Here is a 24586-nt window from a genome sequence, read left to right as displayed (position 1 = left end):
CCAGGTGCAGGTGTTTACTTTCCCACTGATCATTTTAGAAGCTGGAGGTATTAATGCTGTAGTTTCTGTCAGTCAGTGTTGTTGAGGGTCTGATCGTGACCCAATGCAGTTTGATAATTTTTGGTATGGACAAGACTTTCTTTTTAGGTTCTCTGATTGCCACTGCATACGTTTTTGTGAATTATGCGCCATCAATTCTAACTGACAAGCTGGTGTCTTTGAATGTCTGAAACTTTATTTACATGTCTTGAAATTTGCAGTTGTGATAAAAATTGATTTATATCTGTGCAAAGCAGTGACTTTCATCTGACGGGAAATTCTGCACTAAAGTAATTTGGTTTTCTTTCATTAGACACATTTAATTTCTGCAAAACTCCTTTCTTTAGTCTGACACTAAACACATCAAGATTGATGTGCTCCAATAATAGATGTGCAAAGTATTTGTCCTTTGAGATTAAATATGATGTAAATCTACTTCAGTATTTAATGTAAAAGGCCTCATGCTTTTAATTGTTTTCAACCCACCATAGGAGTTAAATGAAATAAGGGATAAAGTGTTTCTGTCATAATTAGATTGAAATAGCTGAGAGGTAATCCTCTTACAAAGTTACTGCAGCTGGGCGCTGAGTGCTCTTGGAACATCATGTGATGATGAGGCTCTCTTGAGATTTCAGTTTTTCAATGGGATGGTGCTTCTGGAAGCAACACTTCAAAACCAATCGAAAAGAAACTCCTGAGTCACAATTAAAATGAAAATTAGAGGCAAATTACACTATTTTCCAAACTCAATTTCCATTTTCCCTTCCTGTATAGATTTACATAAAATAGTATATTTACTCTGTTCCTCCCGTTTCAGCCTTTCTGTTTATACAGCAGTCTGCTTTTAAAGTGCAGCAAGGTATGTAAACAACTGAACATATCTGCAGGTTTTTGACATTGCTGCTAATCTCTAACTATTATTATTTAATCAGGAGCTGATGTTCTGATTACCCAGCATTGTAATGTGTCGTATGCCTAGCTCTTTATTTATTTATTTGCATGTTGTTGGGCTCTGGAGAAGAAGAAGTAAAGGACCAATTAACATGTTAAATTTACATTGCATGCTCTTATATTGTTCTTCAATTCAGGACAAACTTAAAAGCATTGACGAATACAAGCTGCCTTGGTTATGGTGGTTTGTAAATGTCTTCATCTCAGCAATAATTGGGCCAAATATTTTTTTGGTCAGACCACATTGTGATGAATGTCATATTTCTCTGGTTTACACAAGCAAATCAAAGTCATTAAAATAGCTTTCCAAAGATCGATAATGTGCTTCAGTGATCTTGGGTCAGAGCTTCTCTTTTTGTTCTCTGTCTGCAAGAGGTCAGGGTCCTTTACAGCAGCACCCCTAAGGCTGATGGAGTTTGCCCAGGTGACTGCAGCACGGCTGGTGTTTCATGGTGTTTAACCGGGGTCATCACATCTGAGACAGTCGTAAACAGAAAGCTAAAGACCTACATTTTCGCAGTGTATCTTGACCCTGAATGCCTTTCAAGTGTGAGAAAATAAAACGTGAGACGTTTCGAATGTAAATACAGGCAGTACAGGGACCACAATGTCGGCTTCAGAGGTGGAAAGTAAGTATATTCAGTCTAGTACTGTACATATGTACAATTATGAGGGTACTTGAGTATTTCCAATGTATGCTTACAAACTAACACCTGATTGAGCAGATGAACCTGCAGCAGGAGTCGCACCAACACCTCCACCTGCTGTCTGTGTTCACACAGGGAGGTCCCGCCCTCGCGGCTCAAGCTCGTTTTCTATTGGACGGAGAGATGAGTGAGTGATGCCGGTGTGGAGCACCTGGTAGTCAGTCATCGGCCCGGGCTCAGTGGAGCTGCGCATAGTGAACGGAGTACACAGCAATGCGGGCGAAGAAGGGCAAAAACAAGGGGAATAGTCCGTTTTTCCTCTAACATCCCGGTGGATCGGGGCTTCGCTCGGTGGTACGGAACGATTTAACAGGGATTTACGCACACGGAACCGCACAGAAAAGGGACATTAACTGGCTTGGAAGCAGCTCCGTGGCGGATATTTTCCCGACAAAAACCATAACCCACATTTGTATTCCTAGTCCCCGGGTCGTGTGGAACAGTCCGCTATAAATAATGATTGCTTGAATCTTTTTGTAGCGTTTTTTTTTTTTGCCAGCAACGCTTCACGTTTTTTTTTTGTTGTTGTTGCAAACTCGCTATGGTGGACTCCCTTACCATGAGGAAGACTTTTGTGGTCCCCGACATAAAGCCATTGGATTTGTATGACTGTACGAAAGCGAAAATATGCGCAAGTGTCGGATGGCTGTTGGCAAAGTCCTACGGCAGTGCAGGTGGGTTTGAGTCCAGGCTGCGGGCCTGCTGAGTGTCCATGTTATTATGAGAAGTAGTGCAAAGACCACTATCCTTTTGTTGACCATCAATATGTATATCCTGCTCAGCACTGTAGCGAAAAGCACATGCATGTAGGGACACTGGAGTGTGTGTGTGTGTGTGTGTGTGTGTGTGTGTGTGTGTGTGTGTATAGCTCAGCGGTTTTCAGCACAAAGAGCAGCAGATGAAAGGGGGACCATGCACGGTGCGGGGTTTTTGTGACTCTGACACATGTCATTTGTTCTCACTCAGTGAGTGGTCACATTTTCAAGGTGAGCTAATGTGTGAGTCAGAGGAACGGGCCTCCTCCCCTAGGCCTTATCACGATAACCCATTTTGCCGTGTTTCTAACCGCCAGGCTTCACACACAAATTGCAGGCTTACTGGGTATGTTTTTTTTTAATCCGGTTACATAGAGCACACGGGGCCTAGATGATGGTTTTCAGTAGCCTATACACCCGCTCCTCACTCTGTGGCTTTCTTATATTCTCGGTCAACAAACGCTTGCGAGAAACCGGCCAGCCACTGTGATGCACAACACGCCCACCTAATAAATGGAATTGTGTTGCGTAGATCACACGTATCATAAGACGCAGACTTGCCTCAGGTTTCCAGAGACGAGGGGAAGAACAGCGCCAGCGTTTGACCCTGAGGTGATAAGAAGTCTCTCTTGTTTTAGAGCACTATCTGGTAAAGATTAGATCTGTCAAAGAAGACACCAAAAACAGTATGCTCCTTTGTTTCATTTTGAGTAGACCCATTAGTCTAATGATGGATGTCTTGGACTGTTTATCCTAAAGTACTTGGTTACGTTTACTTAATTAAATGACACAAGATAAAAGGCAGTATAGAAAGCACATTCTTGTTCCTGGGATGTGCATGTAAGTAAATACTCAAGGTTTGGATCACAGACTCAGTTTCGGCTAGAAGGATGTGTGAAGTTTACTCTATTGTACTTGCGTTCCACACAGTCCCAGGCCGGCCTTGTGTCCAGGACTACAGGCTGCTGCAGCTCTGTTTAGCACCTCAACCACGCCCCTCTGGTCAAAGTCACTTTCCATGCCGAGATACAAGAACATGAGGAACATTTCTGCAAAGTCAAGATGACATCATCTAGTCTCCTCTCCCAAAAAAAAGCTCAGCATGGGTAGAACAACAGATAGCACAGCAGGAGGCAGACCGGGTCATCTGGTCCTCAGCTCTTCCAGGTCAATTAACCTCATGATAACAATAGGCGACATTTTTAATCTCTGAGTCTTTACACTACAAAATGGACTTTCACATAGATAGACGGCACACTGTCTGCATCGCATATCTTTATTTAGATGGAGGAATGCTGAGGTTAGACGGTAGCTTTTAATGGGAACTGGTAAGCACCAAATGATAACTAAATGAAAAAAAAGATCTCTAGTCTTTATATAGGTTACCCTAAATTGAATCCATGTGCAATCACGATAATCTGAAAGCTGCTTATAGGCTTGGCTTGGACTGAAATACCTATGCTGGCATGAAAAAAAAAAAAAACCCTACCCCAGAAAAAAGCAGTGCACAGAAAACAGTTTTAAACATAGTCACTAGAAGATCTTCACCACTATTAAACCCATCGTGTAAAGTAACCGTTTCTCTAAATGCTAAAGAAAAGAGCTGCTGCAATTATTTATCTGTCTCCTTTCGCTAAGGGAACACAGAAGCATCCTTTTTATGAGAGGAAAGGAGATCTAGCATCCCCACAATGCTTTGCACTAGCAATAGACGGCACAGAATGTGGGTGTTCCCTATAGGCTGTTTGAGCCACCTGGTAACATTATGTTTGGACTTTCATAATGACATTAAGAACCAGCCTAAAGTCTCATTACTTGCTCTAATACGCTGTAAATAGTTAATGCTGCTTCATCACAGTTATAGATGTCAAAAAGTGCTTACTATACTATTTTTCTATTCATATTTCCACATTTACTTCATGAGGCTTTATGCATCTTAAGACGTGCGTTGTAGATGTTTGGCTGCTCGATACCCAAACACAGAGACTCGGAGGAGTGTCTTATGATCTTTGGTAATGCCTTGACAAGTCATTTATGAATAATGTTATAATCAAGGTGAAGGAAAAGACGTTGGGCAAGGTTGACATTTACGATCTACCCTTGTAGTTGCTGTGACGGATGAATCGTTTAAGGGTGACTCAAACTAGTTTGTAACTTTACTTTGGAATGAGACCAGAAACTCTTGATCCACAAGTTTGGAGGCTCGGGAGGAACAAGTTCACGTAAACTGTCCATGCTTTTTAATTCATCTGTTAGCAACTATATTCCCACTGATGGAACCGCTTATTGCCCAGATGTTTGGGTCATCAGTCTCTTTGTTACCCTCTTCTGATTTGTTTTTGTTCTTGAGGCAGTGAAACCAAACCACCTTGTACCTGCATGTTTCAAAACGTGTGTTTCTTTTACACATTAGCTCCACCTAGCTACAAAGCTGCTCGGATCACGCTGAAAGCCTATAGGAATGATTACTCATCCTCTCACCAACCTTGTAACTATGATGAGTCAACAAGGGACAAGGACCTGAGGAGGATGTTTAATTGCTTTTAGTGTTTACTCAAGATGTAGGAAATCCTATTGGTTCACTAGATGAACCTCTCCCAGACTCGGGTTAACCCCTTGATACAGTTACTGAGTCGCAGTTTGTTTCAGGATAATGTGAGACTTTATTGAAAGAGAAGTAATTTCACAGGGAATACGCAATACAGAACGTTATACAAAGATTTGATTGGTAGATGGTGTCTAACTTGAGGACACGTCCCAAAGGCAGATGCATCCTGCACACTTTGTTACTCTGTCGTCCTGTTAGGCTCTCAGGCACCCGTAATGTAATCACTATCTCCGTCTATAGGATGTGCGTCTGTGTACTCTGGCCCTGTAATGCAATTTAAAGCCACTGTTTCTCATGTCATACTAGAGCACTGTCAGTGAGGATGTAGTACAGGATACACAGGGCCGTTAGGGACGGCATATTCCTGGCAAATTGACCTGTGCATGTATTGGGGGGGGGGGGGGTTGGGAGAGTGCTTGGCGTGTGCTTTTTCCTTCTGAGCACAGCCTATCGGATGTTGGTTATTGATTCATTGATTTGTGTGCATGCATATTTTTTTCCGTTTCAGCGGTTGACCCAAGGGAAGTGGAACAGATGAACTGTCAGCTGAAACTACAATACAATGGCAGTTTATTGATGATTTAAGATATTCCTTCGAGCCAGAAGATGATGATGCATACATCTGATAAATGCATCGTCTCTCCCAGTCTTGCCTGAGGATGTCTAAGCTGTAGTGTTTGTGTTGGCATTACCATTTCACTCAGAACTGGTGGTCGCGTGTAGGTTAGGGTGTCAACATAGCCCCTCTCATTACCTCTCGATTTCGGGGCAACAAAACAGAACCTGCTTTGTTGTACGAGAGTGGACAATCCTCTGTGTTTGATCCGCCACGTGATGAGTGTTTATAGCTCAGTTCTCCAAGGAGGACTTAGAAGTCACAGGCAACAGCATTATGAAAACACGTAATGCGGAGTGAATACTTGTATTCTCCTGAAGTGGCATTGTAGGAAACAAAGTTGGCACTAAATTATATTTAGGTGTTTTGATTGGGCATGTGTGCATGCACTGATGTCTACACATGACGGGGGGGTTAAGTATGGTTGATCTTAAACTTCCTGTCTGTATGCTTACCTTGCACGCTTCTGCATATCTGAGCTGTTATGAATTATTTAATCTGTGTCAGGGTCCCTGAAGGGTTCCAGTAAGCAGCCGGTTAGTTTAGATTGTCAAATCCAGCAGGTTCTGCAACCTTTTAATGTCATTAATAGACGGGGGTTAATTAATATTAACTGTTACCGTGATAACCTTCTTGCAATCCAATGCTGATTGTTCCACTTAAATGTAAAGTGAGAAGGGATGTGTGGTGGGGGTCATGTCTGGTTTAAGCTGTGGCTGATTTTCACCAACCTCTGTTTGGATGCGTTTGCGCTGCTCTGTGACACGACCAGCACGCTAGCTCAGTCAGCCAATGAAGCAGAAGGACACATGGCTCCTGTTATCAGCAGGCTATCGAGCCATGTCGGTCAGGACGGATAGGAGCTAAACACGGCTGAACTGTTGCAGCCATGACGGCAAAGCTGCGTCAGTCCCACTATACTTTTTAATGGCTTAATTTGAATCTTTTTACAGTTTTACACACCAGCTCACCACTGAAATGGTGCTGTTGTCTTTCTCGTTTTTTTTTTTTTATTGTGAGGATAATAACAACAGTGTGGCACTGCTGTAGAGAAATTCTGATTTTGTTTTCCGCCTACAGCTCCAGTACAGAACACCTGCAGGTGTCTCTGGTCAAAATCTTCTCACTATGCTCCCTCGAACTTCTCCACTTTATGACTGATCTCCCTGCTCACCCACCATGATAATGTGGTAAAGTGTTAATAAACTTTGCCCACGTTTGACTTCTTATTTAGAATCGACGATAAGCACTGACCCCATGACCTGTGAAAGTGACAGAGAGGCTGTTGCTCCAGTTTGTGTGCGCACACACACACACACACACACACACACACACACACACACACAAGCTTGTGTTTTTAATCAAAATATTTCCCTGGGGATCTATTGATGTCAACATTATGGAGGCCTCACAATCCTTTTGGCTTGGGCTTGATGACGCTTAAGGCTGCTAACTGGTCATTCTTTGTATTACCTTCCATTCCTTTTAGTTAATTACCATTAGGTGTGTGTGCTCGCTGATTGTTACTATTTTTGATGTGCAGTTTTGTAAAATTGTGTCAGGATACACAACCTTGAGTTTGTGTCTGTGACACTAAGTCATTGTTCATGGCCGGGCTGTCTCATATGGAAATCATGCTCGTATCGATCTCTCTCATCTCACTCAGTAGTGGCATTTGCATCCTGCTTTGCCTTCTGGGGAATTTTTTTTTTCTTCTTTTTTTATATAAGTCATCGTGGGAGGAGTTTATTTTCTTTTACATGTATTATGTAAGTACATGGGACCAGGGCTAGAGGTGGGCGTGTCCCAGTGAATACAGCAGTAAAGTGAGCATTGTAGTTCTGAGCTTATTTATAACAGAATGGACCACGTGGGTATGGCTGACAATATTGTCCGACAACTACAGTCATCATGGTGTGAGAGACGGAGAACAGGGCATTGTTAAATCTTTGAAGCTGGGTGTTTTGTTTTGTTGATGTCAGTGGATCTATTGCATGACTTTATAATGATACAGCAACATACTGACACCTCCCTTGTAATAGCCCCTTTGTTTTCTGTTTGGCACATTCGTAGGCACTCATATGTTTCTCTTCAGACAGACAACTTGTTTCCCCAGAAGGCCCCTTAACACTTATTCCAGTATGTTTGCACAGAGATGAGGCTGCTGAGTGTGGTGCTCTGGATGCAGAGAAACCAGTTTCACAGGGGGGGCGGTCCAGCGTATGTTTTTATAATTACGTTTGTATGTTATTTACAGAAAGACCAGTTGGAACAGATTCTTTAAAAATCTTTAGCTAGCTACTAATAGAGAGTGCTACATATTGCTTCACAACACTCTCCTTGAGTTGAGACACAGTTTGAGTTTTCTCATTTGCTGTCAGTTTTTGATCTGGTTGCTTATCGCTGCTTCTGAGATTGGTCTTAATCTGCCGGCAAACCTGGCAGAAAGCAGGTTTCCACGCCATCAACCAAAAAAAAAACAAACATGCTCAAGATGATCATTGACGACTAATTAGAGAAAATTCCTCCCATTTTCGAACAGTCAGAATTTCACCTATACATGTCCCTTGTTTGTACAATTTTGCAACCAGTTCTCTCCCAGCTCCACTGCTCGATGAACCTATCTAACTGTGTCTGTATGTTTTTGTCCCTTGGTAGAGAGTGTCCCTGCAGAGCTGCGTGACCCCTTCTACTGTGACCAGTATGAGCAGGAGCACCTTAAACCGCCAGTCACGCGCCTCCTGCAGTCGTCGGAGCTCTACTGCCGGACGTACGGCCTGTTACTGGGGGGCACCGGCGCCGAGGCGCAGCCCAAAGACAACGTCGCCCTGCTGCAGCTCCTCACTCAGAGAGGCATCGTCTCCAAAGACCGGGACACACCGGTGACCGATGCAGACCTCCGACACAAACCCATCAAAATGGTAACGTTACGCTTCGGTCATAGGAACCGTGAAACACATAGGTGATGAAGCCACACAAGTCTGGCATGCAATGTTGTTGGTAGTGGAAGGGATTGAGTCAAAGAAATGTCAGAACTGTTGTTTGTCTATCGCCTTAAGGAGTAAACGTCTCCTGTGGAACCGGATGCTCTGCTATCCAGGAGTCTGCAGAAAAGCACAAGGGGGTCGAGTGGGCTCGGTTGTTGATATAGGGGCTTGTTTATGCTTTGATTCTAGGGATTAAAGGACACCAAAAAGACCCCACTCATTCAATCCTGCTCCCCCCCTCCCCCCCCCCATGCTGCCCCCCAGCTGATCCCAGAGGATGAGTGGATCCAGCTGCTAAGACAAGGGGCAGTCATGGGGACACAAGGGAGGACTACTTTGAGGATCAGGGAGTGTCAATATATGTTCCAGATCCGGACAATAGCTAAATCGTTCTAGTGAAACTTTAGATTCTGTGTTGAGAGAGTGCTCTGGGGCTGGCCCAGTGAGTTAAATCAAGAGAAACTGGTTTGTCCTCTTTCCCCTTGAAAATGGATCTCTCGCTCGCTCGCTCGCTCTCTGTGTGTGTGTTGTACACACATAATATAGTCCTGAATTCTTCAGCCTGAACACCTCGAGATAACTACGTTTATTTTCAAATTAGGAATCTTAACGGTCTGAAAGGAGAGGGATGCTTTTAGGTTTGTTAGAACATATACTTCTTTTTTTGCTTCAGCTGACGCAACAATGACTCATTGTAACTCACTTTTAGTATTGATACAAAACCTCTCTCTATACAGATTACTATCGTCCTCAAAAAGTGTCCTACAACTGCATTTGCCCGGTTATCTTGGTTCATGCATTTACAGGCTGCTGTGTTTTATTTAAAGCTAAGTAAGGAGTCTCCAGGGATCTGGGTGGATGGTGTTGTTTTTTTAGGTGGAAGCTGTTTGTTCCACCGCCGCTGTCTCCTGGCCACTGTAGCAGGTGCAGCACTGCTGGTGATTAGCTTAATTGTATGCTGGAAAAGGTGTGCATGCATTTGTAGCATTTTCTAAATTAGATAACATAGAAATTGTGTGACCATAACATAAGCAGTAAAGCCTGGTGATGTGAGCATTTGGATGTTATTTAATGTAATATTGTGGTACAGCTACATCTAGTATGAAAAAATGAATGTAAATACTTGTTGTACTTTGGAACCAGGCAGTTAGTTTTGTACAGATAAAGATGAAAGACACAGGAAGAGCGCTGGTAAGGGCAGAGTGGAGAAGGTTGCTTTAATGGGGATTTCCTTTCTATTTATAAATAGTGTTTCGCCTTATCCTGTACCTCCCTACCTATTTCCAAAAAGTAATTACACAACTATGTAAGTCTCAGTATCTATTTCAATCGTTTGCCATCAATTTCAGTCATTTTCAGTGCTGCTATTGTGTGTTGGTTTAGTCTTTTGATAAAATCCTCATCAATCATTGGCCTAAAGCATGTCACATGCACCCTCCTTATGCATTGAATGTGTGGTCATATAGTCCACCTACTAGAGGTCTACACAGGACTGCAGACAGGATCACAGACCTGCTTGCCCTTGAAGGATTTCTCACAATAACCACCTGTGCACCGACAGATGTACCATTTTATACCGCGGCACCAACAAGGCATTTAATGGAAAATATTTTTTATGCTAGCATGAAAGATTAAAAATTGTAGTTTGTCGACTACATCATCATCATTACAGCACCAGCAATAATGGGCTGATGACACAGTAGAGCTCCTTCATGCATGATGTTGCTGTACTTTGTGTGTGCGTGAGTCTGTCTGCTTGCGTGCTTCTCAGTTCTGGGTGATGCATTCAGGCCAGACCGTGGACCATCTCCGCTGTAAATCCTAACCTTTAAACTCCTGTTTCGGCTGGTGCTGTTAATGCTGCATGGCCCGTTTGATGCGTTGGTATATGAGCCTTCCAGTCGCTGCTTGTTCCCTGGGCTCCTCTCTGAGCTTGTCTGTCGCTGACTGCCACTGTAGCTACAGTGTGGCAAGCAAAGAAAGTGGGTCACGCTGCAGCAGCATTAGAAGGATGGAGCATCGATGTGGGTCTTGGCTAGTAAACGGCTTTGGAGCAGCAGCAGCGATCTGCTGCAACGCTGCTGTATATTAAATCTGCAAACGTCCATACTGTATGGTACGGTACTGGCTTGAGTTGCTGGACCAGCATCAGTGCAGAGCGCCAATGACCCACTCTATATAAAACTACACCGTCGGTGCTCTGATCAAAGTAGGGCAAAACAAAAAAAAGGACACATCAAACTGTAAGCTTCTGCTACATGATGAAGAAGCTTTTGCTGTTTGTCCCCGCTTCTAGACCTTGACATTCCTTAGTAAATAGTTAGATTAAAAACTATTAACGAAGAAAATGGTATGAGCTGCGTGATCTGGGACAAGAGGAAGGTCCCTCTGAATTGTAGGTAATAATATGAGAAATGAGGTCACATCTAAAAATGAATTAGTTTGACAAAATAAGCTCAGAAAAGAAGGCAAACTGTATTTATGGCGGTGTATTGTAAACTGATGCACGCTGGACATATCTGTAAAAAACTTTGTAACTTTGTTATTTATCATTGACATTATCTTGTAATAGTTTCCACAGAACCCCAAAAATGTTGAACCTTGAGAAAATATAGGTACATGGATTTGGTTAATTCAGCACATAGATGAGTATTGATGCATCTTTTAACAGTAAATCAATGGCACTTCTCCTGCTACCCAAGCTACACATGCATATATGTATATATATTTATGTGTGTGTGTGTGTGTGTGTGTGTGTGTGTGTGTGTGTGGGGGGGGGGGGGGGGCGGGTGTGTGTGTGTGTGTGCGTGTGCGCCCTACTGGTAACTGTCCTTCTGGTGGTGGCCCAGCCCAGATTAGAGATAATCTCCCACGCAGACTGAACGTCATCATCCACGATTGGATGACACGCCAAGAGATGACCACCATTGCATCTACCATGTCTGACAACATCAAACTGATTTGTTGCATTTATTGTTGGTTGAGACCGTAGAATATAATCCTAATCATCCATTTCAAATATACTGATACTGATTACACTAGAGATGGTGTTGAGCATTTGTTCCCACAGTGACAAAGTAAGTCATGTAGCTATAATGCAGCTAACCCTCTTCCCGGTCCCCTGTTGGTTTTGGATCGGCGCTGACACTTTGTCTTAAATCATACTGCTGTGTTGGCAGGTTTCTGGTCATGTGAGCATCAGTCAGGAGCTTAGTTGAAAATAGAAGTGGCACACTATCAGAAATGCTTTCCATCATTTTACACCATTTGTTCTGCGTTGGGCCTTCACTGATTGTGGAGTAGTAATTAAACGTATCTACCGTATGGTAAACAGGTTTGGTGTGAAGCTATTCTAGACTGGTTTTCCTTGCTGAAGCATCCAGTTCTTATACATATAACCATGTGCTTCTTGTCTAAGATCCCCTGCTGGGCCCCAGACCTGGCTGATCCCCTTGTTTGTCTCCCCCTCTGTAGGCACAAGGGGGGGGGGTTGGGTTGGGTTAAGTCATATTTCAGGCATAATCAGATTTTGCTCCCTCATAATCTCGCTTAATGATCCATAAGATGACTTTGCCTTCTTTGTACGACTGGTTGTTGACATGATTATGCAAGCAAATTTACCTCATAGAGCCTTTAAATATTTTATGTCTATGGGGTTAATTGATGGGGTATCACTTTTCCCTCTCGCTGTTGCATTGTTTTGATGGGTGCTAACCGTTTGCTGGTTGGATTTTTCAGAGCAGAGGGCCGGTGCTCAGCCAGGGGCACGGAGCAATGCTGCGGTCAGGCTTGTGTCGAGATGCATTGTGGGTCAGCTGGATGGTTGTTATGGTGATCTGGCAGGCTCCTCTCTCCCCCTCTCATTAGGGAGACTTGTGATTTAGCTTAGCGAGCTCTCCCGGGTCTGCAGCGGGAAATCCACTAGCAACCCCCCCCTTCTTCCCGTTTATTCCGCACTTTTTTGTCATGAATCACCCTCTACTCTCTCTTCTGTTGTACAGTATGACCTCAAGGTTTCACTAGGTCTGCCATTCTTTCTGCTTCATTTCCTTTTTTTTTTTTTTCTCTCTGTCATCCTGTCTCCTTTCACACTGTGACAATAACTCCAACCGATGATTACACTTTGTGGCTAAACGCAAAAATATGCGACTACATTAAATCACTGAGTGTTTGAAACACAGCTACTGGCACAATTTAGCAGCAGTCTGTTTCTTTTGTTCTCAGTCCTACCTTTACAGAGAAAATTATTGGGTTGAACTGGAATGCTTTGTATTGAGAAGTATGATCTAATATTTTGAATTTCCCAAATATCAGAAACACAGGTCAATATAAATATAGTTTAAATAACAACTCTTCAAATGTTTTATTAATATTGCAATATGGCAAATGCATGCAAAATAACAACAGTGTTTTATCTGTTTGCATCAGAAAGAACTCGTGCGAAACAGTATCTTACGTTTGCTCAGGATTCTTATTTTGGGCAAAGGAATGTTTTTTAAATGATAATATAATATATTGATAACATCAATGAAAGTTGATAAATGATCTTATTGAATCCCCAGCATATCAGATTGTGGCTAGCTCTGGGAAGCCCCAGTCCCTGTAGCAGGCCATTTGTCCTCTGAACAGACAAGTCGTGCCACAAGCAGCAGCCCTCATTGTGGCACCAGTGTTAGGGAGGGCAGGCCAGCAGTGACTGACTGCAGCACACATCCAGAGAGCCTGGACCAATGCTATCTGACAAGCCTTTGCTGGCATAGCCCGCCCTGCCTGCCACAGCACCGGGTCTGCCCAGGTCAGCACTTTACATCAGGGTTGAGTAGGCAGACATGCAGACGGGGCTCATGCACGCAGCTGGACCGCCACCAGCCATCATCTGGGACAACGTAAGAGGTTAAAGGAGGAATGTCTGGCCTCTAGAGTGGATTTCGTAAGTAGTAAAAGGGAACAGGCACCGATTTCCACAGATTAGGCTCAAATCTGAAGGTTGGAGATTGAAGGAGTGGCCCCATGACAGGAATGTGTTGTTTTCGACCTGCCTGTCCTCTCTGTTGGCCAGAATTGATTATCATAACAAGGTGCTTGTTGCAATTAGCCGATTAGCCAAAAATAGAAGGATCATGCGTTCAATTTCTTTACCATAAACAAAGGAGTTATTAGAAAACACCTCTAGTCCTGACTTTGTTAATGAGCTATAGTCCTGTTGAGGCTTTCTAAAACTACAAAGCACTTTATTTAGCAGCTACCGGGATTATCTTGATAATTGCAAAAGAAAACAAATGGATGAAAACCTGGACAAATGAAAGGGGTACTTGATCAGGCATAAAAGGTTCTTAAAATGGTTCAAATATTCGAATCATTTACAACAATGTGGAGGTCAGACATATACTGTAAAGTGCTGTTGGTTGTTGATCCGTGGCACATACCCAGCAAAACTCCTAATGAGCTAACCGGTTTATAGAGTTAAGGCGCTCTGTCTGACTGAGCTGACAATGTTGATGGTGCATTTTAATGGGCTCGAGTCATTAGAAAGGGCTCTTTGATGTTCTCCTAATTATAATGAAATACACTTATGTCTGTCCGGTAAAAATGCTCGGCAACGTCAAATATGTGAAATGACATTTTTATAGTTTGATTCTTGTATTTTGTGTAAAAAACTATCTTCATTAGATTTTATATCCATTATGTTTCCTGACAAAAACAGACTCGTACGCCAAAACTGCAAAAAAAGACACGGAACACCTGTTTCTTACCGGGAATTCATTGTTGTGCTTCCTGGTAATCTAGTAACGACACCTCATCCTGTAGTCTGTTGCACATGAGTCATAGAGCAATATTTCACTGTGCAAAAGGGAAGGGCAGCACACTGAAGAGAAGGCAAATAAAGCTAAAGCAGCTGAGGAATGACAGTCCTAGCACACGCATGTTATCATATTATGGGTCCATTGCTTATTTAAGGACTTAATGATTGTACAAACACGAGTCCAAAGTTCACCCGCAACTACTGATGTGTGCGTTTGCTTGTTTAAAACTCGCGTTAGTGTTTCTGCTGACTCACAGTTGGCTTCTGGTGACCTCTGGAGGATGCTGCTGGTAAATAATGCTCGCGCCGCAGCAGTTAGCTGTGATCTCTGCTCTGCAGTTAGCAGTGCCCTGCTAGAGCAGTACAAGTGTCAGTGTCCAGCATTATAGTGTTTGCTGTAATTGATTGACGCTGTCTTCTCCTTCTCCCGTGTGATTGGTGCAGAGTGCTCACCTGGCAGTGATGGATGCCTTGATGGCCATGGGAGCTATGGAGACGGTGACTGCGGTGAGGACATGTGGTTCTGCCGAGCTCCTGGGCGGAGCCTCCACCTGGGAGGAGGCTCTGCTTCATTGGGTTAATCGGGTAAGGAAGCCTAAAGAGAAACAATGCTCGTTTCAAACGCATCTTTATTGTATTCGTTTTGGAAAATGAACCACTGTTGTAGATGATCCAGTGTCTGTTTAGCTACATAAATAAGGATGCTGTAAATCTTTAACCCACTGTGTCTAAGGTGATAATGCATAGTATACCGTACATCTGTGATGCATGCATGTTAACCATTTTGGCGTCTTGGCATGCTCTCAGTTAAACCAGAAGTTAAGAGAACGTACTGAAGGAGCCCAGAATGACACGTCTCAGGCCACGACAGAGCCCCAACCTGTTCAACCCTCTGTGAGTATTGCATTACACATCCAGCGTATGTCTTTCTCTTGTCACACATTATTATAACCAGACTGTCGAGGATTATGCACTCAGTGCTATAAAAAGGCACCCAAAGTACTGTGGATTAAGCTGACATTGTTGGTTCTGCTACACTTTGTAGGCCTTTGCCAATTCGAATGCTACAAGCACAGCCAGTATTGGTTGACACAATAACACTAAAGGGTAGCGTCATTGCTTTGTCAACAAGGTTGTCTTGTCATTACAAGAAAGTACCGTCATCACAGCCCTTTCTCAAGTTTGTCTAGTTCTTCCACTCTAGGCTTAATACCTCTGCTTGTGCTCCTGTTCTCCATTTCCTTGTCTTTCTGTATTTCCTGTCCCTCCTCCTCTCTGACAGTGTCCTACTCGCTGGTACTGGAAACTTGTTCCTGTAAGTTCCTTCCTTTCCTCTGCTCCTTCCCCCTGTCCCTCCATCTCTCCAGTGTCTTCATCAAATGTATCAGCAAATATCTGATGGTCAGGTGTGTTTTTTGTTTTTGTTTTTCTTTCTCCATATGCTGGTGTGAGAATACTAATGTGCATCACATCCTAACCTGCATTAAAGTGCACGTCACAGCAGAAATGTCAATAGGGGCGGGGTCACTGTTTGTTTGACAAACGAGGTGCATGAATCACAATTAGTACTCCAGCCGGCCTTGAACCTGCCGTGTACAACCGGTTTCTCTGGTCCTCTGTGCGACAGAGGTGCGTGATTGTGTATGAATGTCTGTGGAGGTTAACAGAGGGACCAGCTTCTAGTCAGCTGGTCCCTGCAGACAGTGAGCTGTTTATACACCGTAGTTAACTGTTGCACCTGAAACATTTTTTCTCTCTCTTGCCTTCTGAGATTCTCATTTGTCCCACTTTCTCCTGTCAAAAGCTTCCTTCTTTCTGCTCTGATTAAGTCACTCACGTTGCATCTGTCATTTGTTCACCATAGCTCTCTCTTGAACACATTAGCATGGCCTTTATTTGTTTTCCTTTCTTACATGCATACTGCAAGTCTGTTTTTAACATTTTCTGTTATGTGTCACAGTGTGTGGATAGACTTCCAACCATGTTTGGAAAACCCTGACTTTGATGATGGTCTTAACATTAACTAATATGTGAAATATTGTTCATATAAACATTAACAAATTACCATTAAGGCCACCCTGCAGTATTTGATTGACTTGTTTGTGTGTTGTTGCTTTTTTTTAGCTCCGCTACAGGAAGGATAAAATGCAGTCCAAACAAAAGCCCATCTTTCCGGTGGTGAATGAAGTAAAGGACCTGTCCAGTGGTTGTGCTGTTGCTGCAGTCATACATTACTATTGCCCTGGCCTGCTAAGACTTGAAGGTACCAGCAAAGCTTGTAACCCTGAACAGCCTTTTAGTACTTAATATGCTTCTGTCAGTTTAACCCTTTCCCCCCCATCTCTCTGTAAGATGTTTGCATGAAGGAGTCCATGTCTGCAGTAGACGGCCTGTACAACCTGCAGTTCATCCATGAATTCTGTGACAGCTGTCTGAAGAGCTGCTGTCACTTGGCACTGGAGGACATGCTATACACCCCACAGGAGCTTCAGGTGCTTGCCTTCAAACTCCTGATTATTAATCGACTGATTGAGACATTAACAAAAATATTCTTCTATCTTCCGAATGCCTGATTTATTCTGTCTTGATTTATTTAGCCTAATTTGCTGAGCTTCCTAGCAGAACTGCTTAGCTGGTTTGAAGTACGAAGGCCAGAATTTGTTCAGCCAATAGACGCGTTGGGTAAGTGTTGGCAACTGTTGTGGTCCTGTGTAATACTGTGTAATCCTATCAGTGAGATCATTACAATGAGTATCCGTGACAAAGTCTGATTTGAGTGTTTTCTTTTTTGTTAGATGGATCCACACTAGCAACACCAAGTAGCTTGAGTGGTAGCAGGTACAGAAGCTGTCTGAATATAATTTAGCTTTTTTTAGTAGTCTGGCATATTGTTTACTAAAAGATTGTTTCTCTGCCTTACAGTACCTCCCCTTCTATCTTCAAGAAGCCTTTCCTACCCATCTCCTCTCCCGCGTCAGGTAAGATTAAGACCGTGTCCTGTCATCATTACATCAAGCTACAGTGTTTTGTATGTTTCTACCATTTTACAATCTGGTTCACCTATTCCCCTCAATCCTTGTTTGTCTTTTAGTTGTTTTTCGTGTTGTGTATATGATTATTTTTTTCGTATTTTCATTATTTTTTGGTGTATTGCTTGTTTTGTGCATCCCTGTGTGGTGTGCATGCCTTTACGAGTCCGTGTGTCCCCCATTGTACTCAGGATCTTTGACTCAGTCTACCTCAATGTCTCATATAGAAGGAGTTGGAAAGACATGGAGCAAAAAACCTCTCAGGTAGAACTCACCTATTCATTACCATTAAAACACTGTCTTGTTTTACTTATTTTTATTGTACTTACACACACTTATTTTTCTTCTTAGCCGCCCCTTGTCAGCGGTGTCCTTCAGCATTCCTTTTGGCCTGGACAGTGATGTGGACATCGTGATGGGCAACCCTGTGATAACCCGCTCTGTGAGCTCAGACCAACTCAACCCAGCAGGCCAAAATATGACCCGGGTGCCCTACTCCCCTCCTGAAGACCTCAGCCATTTGCTGAGCAAACCCCCTGGCTCCAACGGTCCACAAAGAGCTTCTTGGGCCACCCAGACTCCTAGTGTTCCAAGGTTGGCAGAGGAGAACGGCCTTGTGGCGAGTGAAACGGGAGAGCTGCCTACTATTGAAGAGGCTCTCCAAATTATCCACAACGAGGGCAAGATGGAGCCTCGTTTACACCCTGATGGTGCTCCTGATGGCTTCTACCTCCACTCTCCTGATGACCCTGCTAGTTCCAGACATAACAACTTACCACCCATCAGCTGCTCTGCCCCTACACGCTCAGGAATGATGTACCGGCCCACGGGAGAGTCCAAGGAGCCCACTCGCATCAGAAACGCCTCTGAATGTTCTCGAGATGATGACTCGGTCTTGAGAGACGGCAGTGTAGACTCTGATGCATCAGAAGACCTGCCTAAAGCCCTGTCCACTCCAACCACACCTGCTGCTGGTTCACACTCTGCCAGAGGCCATGGCAAAGAGGGGTCTGATAGTGGTGTGAAGATGACCAGCTTTGCAGAACGCAAAAAGAAGCATATTATGGATTCTCCTAAAGCCAGCCACCCCTCTTCTTCTTCTCAGATGACCACATGGGCGCAAAAGTCTGAAGAAAGCCCCAGCAATAGCCCTCAACTCAACAATGAGATGTCTGAGCTGGGAACTCGGCTTGAAGAAAAGCGCAAGGCTATTGAAGCCCAGAAAAAACGCATTGAGGCCATTTTTGCAAAGCACCGACAAAGACTGGGGAAGAGTGCCTTTCTGCAGTTAAAGAAGGATCGGCGTGAGGACGAAGGGGAAGGGGAAGGAGGGGATGGTCAGATCAGCACCTCATCCACAGAAGAAGACCTCTCTCGCTTGACACTTGAAGAAAGGCTAGCTCGAATGGAAGAGGAAGAGCAGCAAGAACAAACTGAACAGCGCCCCTCAGTGGAGGATGACGGTAATGTCAAAGTAGGACTTCAGCTCAACAAACAGGTCAGTCACTCCAAAGAAAAGGCAGGTACACCAGGAGAGAAGGGCTCTGGGACTCATGGTGAGAAAATGGTAGCTCCACTAGGGGACTATAACAATGCCGTGTCCAAGCTGACTGTAGCTCTTAGCTCTCTGCAAAGTGACATGCAGCGGCTGACCGAGCAGCAGAACCACTTAATCAAGAAGAAAGCTGTAGATTCCAGCCCTAAAACCTCCACCCCAGCCCCTTCACGCCTGTCGCGCGAATCCACCCGAGATTTCAATTCAGCCTCCTCCTCTCCATCTCCATCCCACAGACTCATAAACCACACCACTCCTCCTAAATCCCCTAAAGTCCACCGTAGAGCCCAATCTGTGCCCCCTAAAAGCCCCAAACACAACCAACACAGCCGTTCCTTGGACGTTAAGGTTCCAACCATATCGAGGGTTATGATGACCGCACCTCAAAACGTGGACCGCATCCCCCACCTTCGTCGTGTCAGTCCTTGGCAATCCAAAGACCAGTCTTTGTCCTCATTCACCATTGGTGACTCTGACAACCTAGATGAGCTGCACTCATATAGACCAACTCCTGTCCCCACGCCAACACTGACCCCTATACCTACTCCCCGTCCCGATGACACAATGTCAGAGGTCGGCTCCAATGACGATCATAGTATATTTAGCATGGACCTGGAGGCCGGGCCCTCACATGGTCTTTTGGCAAACAAGAGGCTTGCAGATGGGGGCTGCAGCTCTGGTGCCCCATCAGAGTGCTCCTTCGAGAGTGATGCCACTGCAGGGATGTTGAATGGCAAACGCAGTAGCCTGATAGAGATCTCGCTGTCTGCCATGCGAGGAGATGGGGAGGAGGACGACCAAGTACTGGACGCTTTCTCCGACTCGATGAGTGAACGGACGGAGCCAGAGGCGAAAGGAGGAGTCGGTTTCTTTTTCAAGGTAGGCAATTATTATTGCTGTATACCTTTTTCTAAAAATGCCGCATTTGTAAGGTCAGTGCATTCATGCCTTTTTTTATTAGGATGACGAGGTACGACCAGAAGACGAGATGGCCCAGCGGAGAGCAGCTTTGCTGGAAAAACAGCAGAAGAGAGCAGAAGAGATGAAAAGACGCAAACTTGAGCAGGAAAAAGAAAAAGAATCAAAGTGAGACCCTTTTTTTGTTTCAGATACCTGCAATCATAACCAAATGAAGACTGTAGCATATAATATCTTACATTAAGATTGGTCATATTTGGATATTATTGTAGCCATATTTTTTAAGCATACACTGTATCTGATTAGGATTTAATGATATATTGTCCGGTGTTTATTGAATGAAACTAATTGTTGCCATCATTTGTCTGATACACCAGTTATGTATTTATGCCTCCTCGCCAGCAAAAGCTCAGGAACTCTTTTAGGGAGTTTCTTAAAATTTGGTGCAAACGTCGACAAACAAGGCAGCAATTCTAGTTATCATTGGTTTAGCGATATCAGTGTCGCACATTGGAGGTTTTACAGAGTATCTTCCTGTACTTTTAGGAAGCCTCAGTGGATGATCATCGAAGGCTGGGGCAACAAAAGTGAGGACGGACCCCAGACTCCAGGCACCCCTCCAGCATCACGCACCCCACCAGTTGAGGGGACTCCTCAGCGCAGAGGAGACTTCACTCGGCTAGAGTATGAGAGGAGACACCAGCTGAAGATCATGGAAGACTTGGACAAGGTGCTGAGGCAGAAACCCACCACAGTTCGCGGTGTCAAGAAGCAGAGACCCAAGGCTGTGTTCAGAGATGACTCCGTCCTCTCTCATAGCCCTGCCAGGGGTTTCATGGGTAAATAGTTCTGATGTTCTTTACCCACCTTGGTGTCAGACTTTTGTATGCCGTCTTCCTACACACACATATGTATTTAGTTACTCAATATGGTTTTATTTTTCTTCCTTCTAGGCACCAAGGTGTACTCCCGCTCAACCATGAACCTGTCCTCCATGGCTAATGACTCTGGAGGCCTGACTGTCAGGAAGTCTCCCAGGTAACCCGCACAGTGACGATGGCTTGTATTTTCTTAATAAATGCTTATAAAGTGGGAGGCACATAATATAGTATAGATCAGTGTGGTTTTACAACAAGAATATTTTAATTCCCAAAGAACAAAAAAAACGTCTTTTACACCTTTTTTAATCGATTTTACATAATAAACTCTGGCTGGGCAATATATCATTAGAAATTGTATATCATTACCTGAGATAAACTATGATTCAGTGTAGTAAAACGAACAAGGATTACATCTGGTGTGTGTGTGTGTGTGTGTGTGTGTGATTTTATATCGACAATTAAAGGTTTTGTCGTAGCCGTTATCAGTGTTGTCAGGGGCAAAGGTACACGTAACAAACAATGTACACACACACAGCCTGAAGGTCTATAACTGACTTTTCTCACAACACTCTTGTTTTGACTCCCTCTAGCCGTTCACACTCTCCCTCCAGGCTAATGTCACCAAGACGAGTCAGTGGTCACAACGGAGAGAAGGACTGGGAGAATGGCTCCACTATTTCCTCCCCTGCCTCAATCCCAGAATATACAGGTCAGTGACGTGTTTCCAACTAAACTCGATTGTGAAGATGATTCCAGTAAGCACTGTTTTGTCGGCCTAATAACATTATGAAATGCTCTGTCTTACAGGACCAAAGCTTTACAAGGAGCCTAGCTTTAAGTCCAACAAGTTCATCATCCATAATGCTATCACCCGCTGCTGCCTGGCCGGCAAGGTCAATGAACCACAGAAAAACAAGATTGTAGAGGTAAACTATCCTCCTGTGTCAGAGTCCAAATAAAAGGTCCACACTATCTAGGCTATAAGTGACTGTGATTTCTACTCTACTCATCTTGTGTGTTGTTTTTCTGTCTCTTCCTATTCAGGAGATGGAGACGAGCACGGGCAACCACTTCCTCATCCTCTTCAGAGATGCCAGCTGCCAGTTCAGAGCAGTTTACACCATGAACCCTGAAACTGAGGAGATGGTACGGCTCACTGGTATTGGCCCTCGGATTATTGCGCCTGAGATGGTTGAGTCCATTTACAAGTACAGCTCTGACCGCAAGCAGTTCACTGCCATCCCGTCCAAAACTATGTCCATGAGTGTTGACGCCTTCACCATCCCTGGTCACTTTTGGCAAAAGCGCCCAGGAACTCCCAAGAAGCTTGGCACCCCCAAATAATGTCAGAGAGCTGGGTGAAGACAGGTAGAGATGTTACCATTCAGGGAACCAGCTCCCAGCTTGAATAGCTCCTTTTGTCCTCTGCTTTGGCCAATGAGGCGCTTGAGATTGTGCAGAATCCAGCTAACTAGCAATGGACAGCATGACTGATTTAGGCTTTTTTTACCCTTGGAGCAATTCAGTCAACTCTACATGCCAAGAGAAGGGGCCAATCACTCACTCATTCAGCCAATGTAGTTACAATAGTTTCTTTCTTGAGGGCTTCTGATTGGCTCTGCCTCGTCTCCCTAGATTGTAAAATGTAATGTAACTGATTCTGTTGGGATGAAGACTTCTCTTTCCCTTGCACCCTGCCTCCTCATGCCTTGCCTTACCCTGCCCCTGGAGTCATTTTTTTGCAACTCTTAGGTAAGAAAAAGAGGGGACAGCCACACTGCCTTCGCCCACACAGTATTTTGGGCCAGAGTAGTTCCCGCCCCTTCTCAATTCTGCTTGCTTTTTCCTTTTTGCTGCCGCCTCTTCTTCTTCCAGGGCTCACCCTCTCTCCGGTCTAGTGAGACGAGTGGCCCGGCTCTCAGTTCTGATAGGAGATCTTAGCTGAAAATGAATGGCAGGTAATGCTGCTCTCGTATGAATGTAGGGCACACACACACTAACCACTCATTCCATTCAAGGGTGTTTTCTCTTGGTTTGTCAGGACCAGAAAGAAAAGCATAGTGGGTGGTTCCTATGTGGGCTGCACTGGTGGTGGCTACTGTGGCTGTCTTTGGACTTGCACACCTAGAAACTGCCTGTGCCCCCGTAGTTTGCGCATTCCACTCAATTCCAACTCCTTCAGCTGTAGACATCTGGATGTTTTTTTTTATACTATTTTGACATGTTTTTGCTGGACAAGTTGCTTCGGCCTTTGAGAGCTGAAAGAAGAATGAAATTCATGTGACTTTTTCCTCTTAACTTGCTTTCTCATTTTCAACATGTGATATGAATTGAAATGTTATCTGAGCTTATCTTGAAAAAAAAAAAAAAATGACTGGAAACATGAAGGAGGGCTTTACCATGTTTATCATTTCTCGGATACAGCTATGTGTGAAAATGATAATCAAAGCTAATTTAATATATACTGAATGCTGATCACTTCGATTTTTTTGACAATGATTTGTAAAAAGTAAGTTGACCTTTGTAAGCTACGAATAAGCTATTCTGCTGCTTAAAAGCATTAGTGAGATGTATGTTTGAGATGAGAATGAGTGTAAGAGAATGAAAATGTCAAACAACTAACAATTTGCTTAAACCTTTTGTCTAGGGAGTAATAAATCCTTCAGGTCACTAGGAGTCTGTTTCCTGTTCTATGATTCCCTGTTTGTGTGCACCTGCATATAAACAGTAGGTTTCTTGTCGAAGGATCATTCTGGACTGTAACAGCCCTCATCTTCCCCACACAGTCTCGAGAGACTCCTTCATATATATATATAACTGGGGGGAATGTAAGACGCCATTGTAAAACACTTTGTCTGGCAGTGTTTCCACGTCGTTAGGAAAAAGTCTTGACCCTGCAGTTGCTTATGATCAGGTCAATAATCACCACACACACACACCCTGTTGGAAATTGTGCTTCTTCACCCTCCTTTGCAGTCTTTAGCACTACAGCAGCTGCCGTGGTGCAGCTGTCTTCTTTCAAATCACTGACTGCCTCCAACAAATGTGTTGTTTGAATGTGATTCAAGATGTGGGACAAAAAAAAAAAAAATGTTAAGAGCCGCATTCAGGAAATACGATGATTGATTAAAAGTGAGTGTGGAGGAGTGCATGTGGAATTGTTGGATGCTTGTATTTATGTGTTTTGTAAATAGTATGTGGTAGTTGAACACTATTTTGATTCTGTGCAATTCTCCCCTAGAAATCCCCACGTTACCCAGAGGTGTATTTATTTAGTTTGCGTTAGATGGTGCATTTGATGTTTAGTTTCAGGTTCTATGTCTTTTTAGGTTAAGGTGGTAAGTCTCCCATTCATTTCATAGAAGTTGTCATAACATTTATGTTTTCTTTTCTCTTTTTCTTATCAAACCTGTGCCAGCACATTATGTATGATCATTTCATGAATTGACTATCCTTGGCAACTAGACCAGACGAATAAAAATCCTTTTAAAATCATCGTCATCCATGTTTTGTCATTCCCATTTTTATTTTCCCCATTTGCCTTGTTAGAATTGTCAGAAAGGAGCTTTTCTGGCAGATACTGAAAAAGCAACACTGATATGTTAATACATGCTTGAGTCAATTCAGTTATGGGTGTTGAATACACATTGGTTTCTTTATTCAGATATTTTGTTTTTACACAGTTAAGCACTTCTGCCTATTGGTAGTGCTTGGACCTCAAATCTGTCTAACAATAC

At 43.7% G+C, this 24586-nt stretch overlaps 1 protein-coding gene across 4 annotated transcripts; it reads left to right on the top strand.

The window, feature by feature from the left end:
- Positions 1–1846: 1846 nt before the first annotated feature.
- camsap3 (calmodulin regulated spectrin-associated protein family, member 3) lies at positions 1847–24350 on the top strand. Of its 4 annotated transcripts, none has more exons than XM_076085788.1 (18): positions 1847–2371; positions 8335–8597; positions 14911–15051; positions 15274–15360; positions 15749–15781; positions 16591–16729; positions 16819–16958; positions 17064–17148; positions 17262–17304; positions 17389–17444; positions 17723–17759; positions 17847–19929; positions 20012–20136; positions 20515–20807; positions 20922–21006; positions 21440–21558; positions 21657–21775; positions 21894–24350. In XM_076085788.1, exons 1-18 carry the CDS (start codon positions 2239–2241, stop codon positions 22191–22193), a joined length of 4281 nt encoding a protein of 1426 aa, XP_075941903.1. In that variant the 5' UTR covers positions 1847–2238; the 3' UTR covers positions 22194–24350. The 4 variants fall into 4 exon arrangements, with proteins under 4 accessions (XP_075941903.1, XP_075941901.1, XP_075941902.1 ...); XM_076085786.1 differs by having other exon boundaries at positions 17687–17759; XM_076085787.1 differs by lacking the exon at positions 15749–15781 and having other exon boundaries at positions 17687–17759.
- The last annotated feature ends 236 nt before the right edge of the window (positions 24351–24586 follow it).

Source organism: Anarhichas minor, unplaced genomic scaffold, assembly GCF_050575085.1.
Source record: "Anarhichas minor isolate MPS153535 unplaced genomic scaffold, ASM5057508v1 ptg000007l, whole genome shotgun sequence".
NCBI classification, from domain to species: Eukaryota; Metazoa; Chordata; class Actinopteri; order Perciformes; family Anarhichadidae; genus Anarhichas; species Anarhichas minor.
Note: the sequence above shows the minus strand (reverse complement) of the source record. Positions and strands in the feature narration are given on the sequence as shown.